Source organism: Vicia villosa, linkage group LG5, assembly GCF_029867415.1.
Source record: "Vicia villosa cultivar HV-30 ecotype Madison, WI linkage group LG5, Vvil1.0, whole genome shotgun sequence".
Lineage (NCBI taxonomy): Eukaryota > Viridiplantae > Streptophyta > Magnoliopsida > Fabales > Fabaceae > Vicia > Vicia villosa.
Window position 1 is genome coordinate 76,963,587 of NC_081184.1, and position 14,569 is coordinate 76,978,155.

Below are 14,569 nucleotides of genomic sequence, written 5' to 3' on the forward strand. Positions count from 1 at the left end.
AGAAATTAAATAACAGAAATTAAATAATTAGGAGCTTAAACACGCATGCGACAATCAATGGATTTGAGGTGGGAAGAGAAATCGCGTTGGAAAATTAGTCTTTGAAAAGCATGTGAGAATAAACCTAAGTTTACTAAATTACCTACTAAATTAATTATCAAATTGTAATCAAATTAATTAAAATCTAATTATTAAATTAAATTTACAAATTAATTAAGAAATAAAACAACGAATATTAATCCTAATTTCCTAAGTTAGTTATCCTAATTAATTAAATCTAATTACTAATTAGTTTAACATAAAATACCTAATTAAAAATTAAGCCTAAAAATGATTTAATTAAAATCCTAAAAAATAATAGTTACTAAATAATCCTAATTATTTAAAATATTAAAATGATTAATTGAATCCTAATGTCTACATTATACCCTAACACTACATTAGTTAAAACTAAACCCTAAGAAAGTTGTTGAAACAATAATTAAAAAAGGGATTAAAAGAAACAAATACCAAAGAGAAACAACAATCTGGGCGTTGGATTTGGTATGACACGCCCCTGAGCATCCATGATGGAATCGCAGTGTCTTGGGCGTTGGATTTATTCTTGATGAGATCTGATGGTGCATGAATGAGGGTGTATAGTGGACTGGCATTGATCGTGTGCGCTGGATCTATGTTCAGATAACTTTGAAAAAAATGTCTTGCCTGGGGATCGAACTCAGGCTCTCTTTCTTTCCAATGTATCAACCCAGCTTAGCCACCCGTACCATTCACGTTAATTGATAAATAAACAAAAGAAAAACATAATATACACAATCAGTTGGTAAATGGAATTTAAAAGACAGAATTGATGTGGATCCCACTATAGCCTGCATGTCCAATCAAAATTGGGGAGAAGGGTGGACTTGGTTGACTGTCCAATTGGAGTTGGAGAGAAGAGCACCCGTCGTTGACCCACAAATAGAACAATGCCACGCCATGGTCTTTCTTTCAGAGCAAAGTTCATCATCTTCTTCGTGGGGCCTGCGGAAACACCTGCGGATTTAGTTGCAGTGTTACCTGCGGATTTTGTTGCGGGTTCGTCCTCCTCCATAGCAGCAACTTAAAACCTGCAAAATCAATCGAAAACAAAAACGATACTGGCCCATATCCACTAATTGAGATCTCCTGAACACGATGGTGGTGCTAGTTTTCATTAAATGGGCCTGCAAGGTGTGATACAAAAGACAAACTCATTCTTGCCCTAGCAATGGTGTGTCATGTTCTGTACGTTAAAACTCCTATCCAATGAGTCAGGCCTTCTATAAATTGTCCCAGGAACTCGAAGAAACTGTTAGCTCGGGTTAAAACGTACTAAGTAACGAGATACGAAATTAACAAAAAAAATATGAATATGTGAATCATAGAGCACGAGCTTTTGGCATGGTTACCTACTATAATTCGTTCAGACTTACCCTCTAACACCTTGTGAGTTGAATGGAACGAGATTTTGGCCTTGGAAGTGGCTGCCAATGGTGATACGATGCCACACCTATTGTGAGATTTTTTTTTGTAAGTTAGAACCTTAGCTTTTCTTCCAATTCTCCTTTCCCCCCCCCCCCCCCCCCATGAGGCTGAAGATGTTATGTATATATAATGGAGCATATTAGGTCAAGTCATGGGCTTGGATCCTTGCTTGTTTGGTGACTTGGAATTTTGAATAAATATGCATGAAAATCTTTATGTTTTTGGGCTAATTCCTATTTAATGCATATTTGGCTTTTAATCATGGCTTATTGGATGATATTGAGTCAGATTTGATTAAGAAAATTTCGTTAAAAAGTTTGAAGAAAGAATGGATTGATTGGTGAGAAATATTTGATTGGAAATTCTTCAAACCTTTCTATTTTGGTTCAATTCCCTTTCCAAACATATCTCTCACGAAATTGTGTCTATATTTGGCCTTTTAGATGATAGGAATTGATTAAAAATCAAATCTTTGATTTAAACTAATTATTTCATATTTTACATGATTTATTAGTATTTAAATGAATTAAAATTCAAATAAATAAAAGAAATGCTATAAAAATAAAATAATTAGTTTAAGAATGCTTATAAAGCCCATTGAAACGTTTTCAATCCATATCTTATGCCCATTGGCCCAAAAAGTCCATTTTGCTCACATTGACTTTTGTGCATTTCTCCAAAATTGGTCAACTTCATCAATGCATAACTCTCTCAATTTGTATGATATGGAACTTTTCTAGGAATTTTTGGAAATCTCAAGATGTCCTCTATAAGCCACTTTGGAACATATTTTGCATTTGGGGATTTTACCTTGATGATATTAGTCCTGGAAAAAACAGCTTTTTGCGAGCTTCTAGAAGGACCTGTAATGTTTTGGTCCATATTTACCAAATGGTGCATTTCTTGGTCTTGGGCCCAACATCAAAGTTGTAGAGAACTAAATTTCCTTGATAATGAGCTTTGTTTGGCAAATTTCTAATGAACCATGTGAAAGTTATGGCCAATCAAAGTTGGGTTGACTTTCTCCTAGTAACCCTAATTTAAGAACTTGAACTTTTGGTGATTTTTGAGATTTCCTTGATGAATCATAATCAACCCTTTATCAAATGATGAATGCAACTTCAAAATGTTGATGTTGACCAAAAATCAAGAGTTTTGACTGTGATTTGACCATAGTTGACCTTTAGGTCAAACTGGTCGACTGTTGACCATTTGAGAAGTTGAATGAGTAATCTTATGAATCAGGGCTTGAAAATTGACATGAGGATAATTTGAAGCATATGAGAGGCCATAAAGTCCACCTGAGGTATCAGAACCTAATTTTACTTGGAGAGAGACAAAACCCTAGTTAGAGGCTTGTTGCTTAGGAGACAGGTAAGTGAGTCAAATACTTGCATAGTTCTGAACATTTGAAAGTCAGGTAAGTCAAAATATGATGGGCAAATTTTGGGGTATGACACCCTCATTATCACAAATGAGTTTGTAAATCTGATGATTGTTGTGATTCATAAGAAGGGTACAGACATCTCAAATGGATGTGTTCTCGTTGAAAACTATCAGACACCTCGGCTTAACAATGAACTAAACTGTGTATCTATCTCCTCTACTGAAGTTGATCACATAACTGCACATAATGACTGGTCTCAATTAGGGTGGATACAACAAAGTGCTTCTAAGTATGATGTCAAAGAGGATGTCGTAACATTATTCTGCAATATCATTAGACATCACTTCATTAAAGATCTTGTGAAAGACAAAGTTATTACATTGGAGAATTTGGCCACTGATCTTCAGATTGCTGATATTTTTACAAACGCCTTAGATGCAAATCAATTTGAAAAGTTAAGGGGTAAGTTAGGCATTTGTCTTCATGAGGAATTATAGCAACTAATTCTATTTGGGGTTGGGCTTTCTAATTATTCAATATTTGAAATATCCCCTAATTGATTACTATATCAAGTTCCTTCTTATTTCTCCATCACACCAAAAGGCTGCTCACTACCCTATTGTATTCAACAACACAAATTTGTTCTTGAACTGTCCTCTCACTCTCCACAATTGTGTCTCAATTTTTTTTCTGAAATACTTCAAGATGTCGCAACAATCAGATTCTTCCTCTCCCAAGAAGTTGTCCCCCACCAATTCTCCTCACTCCGTTCCAAGAACTGAACCGGTTAACCCTAATCAAGTTCTTAATGTTACTCCTTTAAGAATGGTTAGCACTGATGATCTGAAGATCAAGAAATCTCGAACTCTACATGCAAGAAGACCCAAGGAAAATGTTCGAGCTAAGGGCGATAATCCTTCATCGTCCACTTCTCATGCAAACTTACCCAAGGAAGGATCAAAGAATGTCTACGAAGTCATTACCAAAATTGTTATTCGTATCTTGGATGAGTAACATCAGGTCCCTGGGATATCTGTTCCTCTGCAAACTGAGATTCCTGAACCCGCTGTTGTACCTAGGGCAAACATCATAGGGAAGTCCTCTAATGATGATGATGCCCACATGGTTGATGATGATGTACACACTCCTGGTGGTGGTATACAAATGACTGAGGAGAAAGATAGTGGTGATGATGTTCAAAAAGACAATCATGATGCAGATGTCACTGAGGATGTTAATGACTTTGGGGATACTGGTGCTGATGCTGGTACAGGTACTGCTACTAGTACAGGCACACATGTTGTGGACCTTGATAACTATTCTGATAATGATCTGGTAACTGTTGTGAACCCTAGCATAGCCAAAAGGCTCATGACTAGGAGGAAAGGTAAGGCTGTTGTACAAAGTTCTCCCAAGAGAAAGGTTGCTCTTAAAAGTCCCTCTGCTGACTTTATCAAGAAGAAAAGTACATCTACATGTCCCATTAAGATCAGAGTTGTATCTTAGAGTGTTTCTGTTTGTCCTACCAAATCTTGGAGCAAGTTGGTCCTCAAGAAAAGGAAGGCTCAAGCTATTATTGACTCTGACTCTCATGTTGCTGTTGATGTCCAAGACATTCCACTAAGGAAGAAGCTAACAACTAGCAAGCTTGCTGCTAGTGTTCCTCAGGTACCCATTGATAATATCTCTTTTCATGTTCCTTCTAGTGTCAATAGGTGGAAATATGTCTACCACAAGAGGTTAGCCTTGGAAAGGGAGTTAGCTCAGAATGCCCTTGAGAATAAGGAAATCATGGACCTGATTCATAAAGCTGGGCTAATGAAAACCGTTGTTCATTTTCCTAAGTGCTATGAAATGCTGGTAAAAGAGTTCATTGCGAATCTATCAAAAGACTGTGCTGATAGAAAATCAAAGAATTTTAGGAAAGTGTATGTGAGAGGAAAGTGTGTTATCTTCTCCTCAACTGTTATCAACAATTTTCTTGGAAGATCTGATGAAGCTCAATCTGAGCTGGAGGTGTCTAACAAAAAAATATGTGAGGTAATCACTGCTAAGCAGGTGAAAGGCTGGCCCCTGAAGGGAAAACTTTCTGCAAGCAAGCTCAGCATAAAGTATGCAATGCTACACAAGATTGGAGCTGCTAACAGGGTGCCCACAAACCACAAGTCAACTGTTGCTACTTTGGTCGGAAAGTTTATATATGTTGTTGGAACCGAGACCAAGTTTGACAATGGTACTTACATATTTGATCAGACAATGAAGCATGCAGGAAGTTTTAGTGTGAAAGGTCCTATTGCCTTCCCATCTATCATATGTGGTATAATTTTGGACCAGTTTCCTAATATCCTAAGTGAAAATGATTCTGTTTGCAAGAGAGAAAGTGCTCTATCATTTCACTACAAGCTATTTGAAGGAACCCATGTTCCTGACATTGTCACAACATCAGCTGGAACATCCAAAGACAACACACTTACATGTAAAGATGTTGTGATTGCTATGCTCAAGGAGACATGCAAGGAACTGGAGTCCAGAAAGCTGACCCTTGAGAATTTGATCAGCTCTCTTGAGATGGATGAAGGAGCTAAGTTTGCTGACACTGATATGAATGAACAGGATGCTGAGGGAAGTGACGAACAGGCTGAACCTGATGATGTTGGTGATGGAAGAATGGCAGGATCAGATGAAGAAGTTGAAGTAGATGTAAGTATAGATGATGGCACAGATGAAGAATCTGATGGGAATGGATCCAATGACTATGAGTCTAATGACTAGAGCATCCGTGTACAATGAATTTTAAGTGTTCTTTGTTTCTCTGTTTTCTGGCCTGTACTTAATTGAATATCAAGATTTCTTTGGCAACATTTCTGGAAAAAAGGGGGAGTAGTGTGTAGTGTGTCACCCCATAACAATTGAATGTGTGCCCAACAATTGTTGTTAGATGATGATGTTGAATGAAGTTTATTTCTGGAAGTTTACTCCGGCAGTTTATTTCTGCAGTCAGTTGTGTTGATCTATGATTGGTAGTATGAGTGTGTGATGATAGTTGTATGCTTTTGTGGTAGTATAGATGTGTGTAGTGATGAAGATTGATCTGATGTGGTAGTATAGCTGTTTCTGATGAGATAGCATAGAGGTGTGTGTTTCTGGAAGTGTATTAGCTATTATGCTTGACTGGTTGTGTGATATGTTCTTTTCAGCTGCCTCATGGAATCTCTGATATGGTGACAGGTTGTTTTAGCCAAAAATTTGCCAAAGGGGGAGTTTGTAGATGTTTTCATATTGGCTGCATCTTATGGTAAAACATTCATGTATGTGTGATGTCTTGACTAAGGTCATGACATGCTGTGTATAGTGTTATGCAAGGTTTTGTATGTTTGAGCTAATACAGAATTTAGTTGGATGTCATGCTCGATGTCATGACATCAGTATCTGACAGCAGTGGCTGTTATGTTTTACTGTTATGTTTCCTTATTAATCTCAAGCTATATTTTAGGAAACCACATATTTTGCTGAATGGTTATCAGTAGAAGATCTTGTCTACAGAATATGTGTTAACGCCCTGATAATGTGGAAATTAGGTTAAATTGGTTAACCCTAATTTATCTTTGGAAGGCCCGAGGCCCAAGTGCTGCCTATAAGAAGATTGCTAATCCTACTTTCAGAGGCAGATATTTTTGCGTGAGAAATTCTGTCCATTTTGAAGAACGCGCTTGCTGCGACATGTGTGTTCTGTGTTAATTGTTCTTAGTGTTTCTTGTGAGCCAAGCAATTATCACCTTGATGATTGCATTGGACTAGGGTGTTTTTGAGTTGTAATTTGTTGTGTCACTCTAAGCTTTTAAGCACGAGTGTTGTGTCTCTTGATTGAAGCTTTTAAGCAAGATCAACATTTGTTTGGAGTGTGTCTCCAATTTGCTTTTCATAGTTTTCTATTTGTTATCACTGTTGTGATTGAGGGGGAGTGAGTAGGAACTCAGGTCTAGAATTAGATTGAGATTGCATTGGGTAGGTCTTAAGTGAGGAGAGTAAACTGGTTGTTTAGCTCTGAATTAATACTACTTATAGTGGATTCCTCCCTGGCTTGGTAGCCCCAGAGTAGGTGTTGTTGTACACCAAACTGGGTAAACAATTCCCAGTGTGTTTTACTATTTTTGTTTACTCTTTGCAAAATTTTATTATCAGTTTTGAAGTGGATGTCATAACATCCGTTACGACATCCATCGTGAGTTACTAGAATTTTCAATCATCCTCAACATTAGAATCCAACTTGTGATTCGTCTGAGCTGGTGTGATTGCAGACTTGCAATTTGTTAACTCAAATCTCTTAAGAAGTTCAAGTTCATATTCTAGCTGATGCAAAAGTATACCCTTCTCAGAGTACAAAATCCACATCCCTAGAAAATATACCCTATTTTACAAATCAGTCATCTCAAACTCATTCATCAGCACCTTCTTGAACTTGACTATCTCTTCACAACAACTTCCAGTCAGCGATATGTCATCAACATAGAGATATATCAGAATCATATTGCCTTTAGAAGTATGCTGAACATAAACACAATATTCCATCTAACATTTGTGAATCCCCTTCTTCTTGAAAAATGAATTAATCTTTAAATTTCAAGCTTTGAGAGCTTTCTTTAATCCCTACAAGGCTTTATCCAACTTGTACACCATCCCTTTGTTATTCTTTATATAAATCCAGGTGGTTGTGACATATAAAATTCATCTTTTGATGGACCTTTCAGAAATAACAATTCAAATGTATCATAGGCCAATTCCTATTAGCAGCTACAACAATCACAAACCTGAGTGTTTTATGTCTAGTTACAGATGCAAATACCTCAAAGTAATCTAGCCTAGGTGTCTGAAGAAAACCTTTAGCTATTAACATTGATTTGTGTTTAGAAATTGATCCACTTTGCTTCAACTTCACCTTGAAAACCTATCTGACATTGATGGCTTTCTTCTCCTTTGGAAGCCCAGTCAACTCCTAAGTCTGGTTTCTTTATATAGCCTTAAGTTCTTCTTTCATGGCTTTCACCAGTATTTTCTTCTTGATGTGCGTCTTCTATATTCACAGGTTCAGAGACAGCTAACATGGCAAACTTAACTTCTTGGGTAGTTCATATTTGGTTTTCCCTTTGAAATGGAGCATTAGGTCTCTATGACAGGGGGCAATGGACCTGTCTGATTGCACAATCTCCAAAGAGCTATGATGTCAGACCATATGTCTAAACATTTGACTTCTGAAGAGCCTTGAAGAAGAAGACTTTTGTGTAACTGCCGTGTATCTCATATATATTTCTGTTTGCAGTTTGATGTAAGATTACATGGCATGTAGTTCTGGTTTTATTCCTATCTCCGGGACATAACTGTGCTTTGGTTGTTTTAGCCAAAATTTGCCAAAGGGGGAGATTGTTAGTACCATGGTTTTATGATTGGCATAATTTTGCTAAAATATGGTTTTTAACTGATGTAGAGCAAGATGTTGAAACATCTTGACCAACTGTCATGATAGGTTCTGTCAGTAGTTGTGACATACTATACCAAAATATCATCACAATTCAAACATATTTTAATCCTTGAAGATATGATTGAAAAATATGAGTTTCTAGAATATTCAAACACTCATACAGGCGCAACCAATAATGGAGTTTTTAGGATAAATAGAGATTGATGTAGTTTCAGAAAAAGAATCATTGAGACTTTTTTAGGAAACTAAGATTTGATTTGATTTAATTTTTTCCTATTTTTGGTGAAGATCTTGCAGCTGATTGAAAAAAGAGAAGATAGTATTTTATCCAGAAATCTGAGCCCATACTGCAAGAGTCTATAGAAAGAACTTGCTAAACCTAGTATAGCAAGCTTTTACAAGAAGAAAACTGTGGGTGAAATAAGGGTTTAGGTTTTAAAAGGAGTTCAAGCTCCTTGTGTTTTTTGTTTGTGTGTCACGCATGTATCTTATGATACATTGAGGTAGTGTGATTGTTACTTGACTGGTTGTCAAGTTATTGTTCTCACTCTTAAAGATTTTAAGCATAAGAGTTGAGTATTATTCTTGATTGAAGCTTTTAATAAAGATCAAGTATTGGTTATTTGAAAGTTTAGTCTTTCTATTTGGTTCCTCTGGTCACAAGGTGTGTGACTGTTTTTATCACTGAGGTGATGCAAAGTGATATGGTGATTTCTCACATCTAGATGTTGATTTCCAGGTAGAAGTTGCACGAGTTAATGATTAGGAAAAAAGTTGTAATCTGGGATTGTTTAGGCTTTGAACTAATACTATTATAGTGATTTTTCTTCCTAGTTTGGTACCCCCCAAATTAGGTGTTGTTGCACTGAACTGGGTTAACAATTTACTATGTTATTTATCATTTTATAGTTTATTTAAGTTTTGATATTTGTACTGTCTGTCAGCAGATGTTATAACATCTAACTTGACATTGTGAGTTGTTAGGACATCAGTCTTAACATTTGTTTTGTAAGTTCCAAAACTTCACTTTCCATAAAACACCACAATTTTTGTATTCAAACTACCGTTTCCATCATTCATCTTCGATATTATGCAAGAAGTCACTAAGATCTCACCAAACACTCGTGTTTCTTAATCCCTCAAAATCAAGAAATGTGATTCTGATACGATTCTAGTCTTCAATCCACTGTAAATTGAATGAATCTAAAATCAAAACAATAACACACCTCACATACACATGTGTTTCCTATAACGAGTGAGGTAGCTTCTTATCCTTTAGCATGCTCTTTGTAATATCTAGCAAAGTACGATTTCTTCTTTCAACAATAGCATTATAATGTGTAGTATACAGAGCTGTCAGTTCATGCTCTACTCTATTTTCTTCACAAAACTGTCTGAACTCAGTAGAGTTATACTCACCTCCACCATCAGTTATGAATCTTCAGGTTTTGACCACTCTGACTTTCTGCCTTCACATTAAACTTCTTAAACTTAGTAAATACCTCATGCTTAAACTTGATGAGTTCTACACATATCATTCTTGTGAAATCATCCACAAATGACACAAAATACTTGTTTCCTCCAAATGAAGGTTCGGGGAATGACCCACACATATCAGAGTGCAAAAATCCTAAAGCATGCTTTGATCTTGGAACTACTTCTGATGCAAATGACAATCTTGGTTGGTTACCTTTCATGAATATCTCACATGACTTATTAGGCTTCACAATCTTTGGAATGCCATGTACCATCTTCTTAGAATTCAGATGCCCCAAGCTTCTGAAGTTCAGATGCCCCAATCTCGTATGCCACAACTCATTGTCACCTTCAGCGGTTTATGCACTAAGGCATTTAGTTTCAGTTGTCTCCACATAAACCTTGAATATTTTATTGCTTCCCTACTCATATTGCATAATCAGCTTCAGATCAAAATCATACAACTTCAAGAGACTGCCCTTCATAGTAATTAAGAAACCTTTCTCAATTATTTGACCTGCACTCATTAGATTTCTCTTCATGTACGAAACATAGCAAATATCTTTGATCAAAACAGTTTTACCATTCTTCACTTTAATTTTGGAATTTCCTATTACTTTGGCATTAAGGAACTTATCATCAGCACATCTAATCTTTTTCCTCTTTCTGGAGTCAAAGTCTATCAGCCATTATTTGTTTCTAATTATGTGATTTAAGTAGCCAATATCCATATACCACAATTATGGCCATTCACTATAGTCAAAATCAGAAGCCATCAATATTAGAGGTTCATCATCAGACTCTCTAGCTATGTTTGCTCCTTCTAACTTCTATCCTTTGTTTGACCAACTCTCAAAAGCATAACGGCCAACATTCTTACAATATTATAATTGAATCTTCTTCTTGTCAAGCTTCTCTCTTCCCGTGTGATGTTTCTTTTTATTAGAATTAGACGCTTCTGACTTTTGAGAACCACCATGTTTCTTCTTGGCTTCTGAAAAAAAGGCTTATGACTCTTCCTACCAGAAGACGCCTTCAAAGCCTGCTATACCTCTCTCTCAGAGGTCCCCTTAGTTAGACGCAACTCTTGTGCTTCTAGACTACTTTGCAGTTCTTCAATTCACATGGTGCTCAGATCCTTAGAATGTTCAATAGCTACAATAATGTAATCAAATTGAGGAGTAAGTGATCTCAGTACCTTTTCAATAATCACTTGTTCTGAGAGCGTTTCTCCACAAGCTTTCATCTCATTAGTGATCAGAGTCACTCTGGAGATGTACTTAGGTACCTTCTCATTGTTCTTCATGTTGAGATTCTCAAACTACATACGTATAGACTAAAGCTCCACCTTCTTCATTGATGCGTCACCGCCATAGCACCGTACTAGTGTGTCCCACGCAGCCTTTGTGGTCGTCAAATCAGAGATCTTCTCAAACACATTCGCATCCACGCATTGATGGATGTAAAACAACACTTTATGATCCTTCTTCTTTGTTTTTTGTTGCACATTTATTTGCGCTTTCGTTGCATCCGCAACAACATGCGTGTAACAGTCGTTGACGAGAACAAGCACATATTGAGCGCCAAACAACACACCCATCCGAATCATCCACGGATTCCAATTATTTCCATCAAACACCGGAAGGTTTAAATTCAAACTATTGTTTCCACCATTCATCTTCGATATTATGCAAGAAATCATTTAGATCTCACCAAACACTCGTGTTTCCCGATCTCTCAAAATCAAGAAATGTGATTCTGATACGATTCTGGTCTTCAATTTACTGTAAATTGAGTGAATCTGAAATCAAAATAATCACACACCTCACGTACACTCGTACTTCCCTTTCCGTGGATCTGAACCAGAGCTCTAGATATCAATTGTTGGAACTTAAGGTTGAAGATGAAGATGAGGAAGATGGTGATGAAGAGAGAGAAAAAAGAGGATATGTAACTAACTTTTACTCAGTTGGAAAACAGTTACAATAAATAATTCTACTCTATAACATTACATTGCAAAAATGCAATATATACTAAACCTATATTAAATCAACTAGCTAAAGCCTAATACATGACCCAAATAAACTAACAATACTGAAGATGCAATTACACTTCAACCAACATATATAACATTGTATGTTCTTTCTCATATGTCTATTCCTATCTTGAATGTTTCTCGAATGGCTTCGTTGTTAATCCAAGAACAATTTTCATATTGTCCTTCCATTCTATTATGACCGATGAAGCTATGTTTCTTAGGTTTAGACATGAAATTTTAGAATTTCCCCTCACCAATTCTAGCTAACTACCGTGGAATGGCAACTATCCATGGTGAAAACTATAAGCGGTAAGGTATTTATAATATGATTACACTTTCCATGGGTTGACAAGATGTTTGATATAGAGCACTTCGGCTTTGGCTAATATGCGTAAGGATTTTCCTTATGCACCATGCATAAGCCTACATAAGCCATTGGATCATGTTTTTAATCCAGTATTGAGTATTGAATATTGAGTATTGAGTGGTGAGTATTGAGTATTGATTAATAACAATTGATGTCTAGAATTTGATCCAATGATCCAAGGGTCCATAATAATCTATGCATGGTGCATAGATTTTTATCTATGCACGGTAACTGCACCCGAGCACTTCTTTAGTGTTCCCAAGCCTAGTCTATCACCACCAACAATTTGTTTCCCATTATTCTTGACGTCGCTTCCTTTCTTGGTCTGTCTACCACATAGTCTTTGGCTCTATATGCTTATGATTCCTACTTTCCAAAGCTAGGGATTCCTTTCAACCAGAAGGTTTCATGTTAATCTATATTATTGATCCTCAATGTTAATATTTTTGATACAACTTCAAATGCATGGCACAACGCATTTTTATTGTATTGGTTCAACAAATTATTCATATGCATTGAGTTTGTAGTTTTATTCCAAAAGTTACAACTATATTCTCAATGTTAAAGATCTATTGAAGCATATCTTCGAGGGGTCCTCGTTTCTCTCCCTAATTTGTTGCTATGTGTTCAAAATTTTAGAATCATTATACAATTTAGCTATAGCTAAGGGGACATTGAAAAAAATATTAGCAATGCATATTCTTTCTCATATGTCCATTCCTATATTGAACATTCCTCAAATGTAATTTTTTTTTTGTGTAAGCAAGATATTCATATAAGGGAGAACTAAGGGTTCTCCAACCCGATTACACAAATACACGGGACAAGACCCAGCAAAAAGAAAAAATTACATAACCAATTGCTACTACGATAAAAAGTACAAAGGGTCCTTGCAAAAATCGTAGAAAGAGTAATTGGGGTGTGTAATTTTTCCACAAAATGACCACTTCCAAACCAAATGCTTAATATTCCAAACGATATTATTCACATTCCAATCTTCCTTCCGGAAACTACTTCCGTTCCTAATCAACCATAAACTCCAAGTAATAGCCAACCAAACAACACCTAATTTCCTCTCCTTCACCTTTTTGCTATAAAAAAATGAGTGCCAATCCATAAAATTCGACATACACTCTTTGTCTACTCTATCCTCTTTACCCACCCAAAAAGCAATTTCACTCCAAATCTTTTTAACCACCCAACAACTAAAACATAAATGACTACAACTTTCCACACAATATCCACAAAAAGAACACTTTAAGTCATCAAAAGGAATAGAAATACCTTGAAGCACCAACAAGTCCTTCATCGGAAGCCTATTATGAAATAGTCTCCATCCGAAAGCCATGATCTTCATCGGGACCTCCAACCTCCATAAAAACCCGAAAGCAACATCATTCCTATTGGGAGGACCGAACGGAATATGGATATTATCATAAAAATTATAGCAAGACGCCACCGAAAATTCCGAATTCAAGCTTTTTTCCCACACAACGTTATCCTTTCCTTCTAACCAACCTCTAAACGCCTCCACTCGCCCTTTCAACGCCACCGCTTCCTCCCCTAAGATCATCTCTTCCACTCCCATATCACATAATCCAAAATCCCCCCATTTCCACTCTCCTTCCACCCATCCACCCATGGCCGCCATGGATACATTCTTAAGACATGAGATCTTGTACAAATTTGGGAAATGTTCTTTCAAAGTACATCCCTCCAACCACTTGGCCTCCCAAAAAGGGGTAGAAAAACCATTATGAATCGAGAACCTACAATGAGCAATAAAAGGGTCAAAAGATGACAGAGGGATAATCTTAATTAAATCCTTCCACCAAAAAGAGCATCTTGAGAAAACTTTCTTTTCCTCTCCTCCACCGCACATTTTCAAAGACAAATCTCCATAACGAACATGCAACACTTTATGCCACAACGAATTTGCCCCTTTAAGAATCCGCCATCTCCATTTGTTAAGAAGAGCCAAGTTGAACAAAACGATATTTTTGACTCCTAACCCCCCTTTATTCAAGGGTAAAGTAACATCCTCCCACTTTATCCAATGAATTCTTCTTCTTTCTTCTACTCCACCCCATAAAAATTTGCTTTGAATGCCATTAATCCTCTTAGCAACCTTACTTGGTAATTTGTAAAAAGACATCCAAAAAATGGACAAGGAACTAAGCACAGACTTTAAAAGGGTAATTCTTCCTCCCATATTCAAAAAGCGATTTGTCCACCCATCCAAACGGTTCTTCAACTTTGACAAAAGAGGATACCAAGTGGCTTCTTTCCTAGGATTGAACCCAATAGGAATATCGAGAA

General features: G+C 36.6%; 1 protein-coding gene across 1 annotated transcript; it reads left to right on the forward strand.

Moving 5' to 3' along the window:
• Positions 1–2,997: 2,997 nt before the first annotated feature.
• Positions 2,998–5,665, forward strand: LOC131604868 (uncharacterized). Its single transcript, XM_058877283.1, has 4 exons — positions 2,998–3,355; positions 3,615–3,868; positions 3,914–4,315; positions 4,400–5,665. The coding sequence occupies exons 1-4, from the start codon at positions 2,998–3,000 to the stop codon at positions 5,663–5,665; spliced, it is 2,280 nt and encodes a 759-aa protein (XP_058733266.1).
• The last annotated feature ends 8,904 nt before the right edge of the window (positions 5,666–14,569 follow it).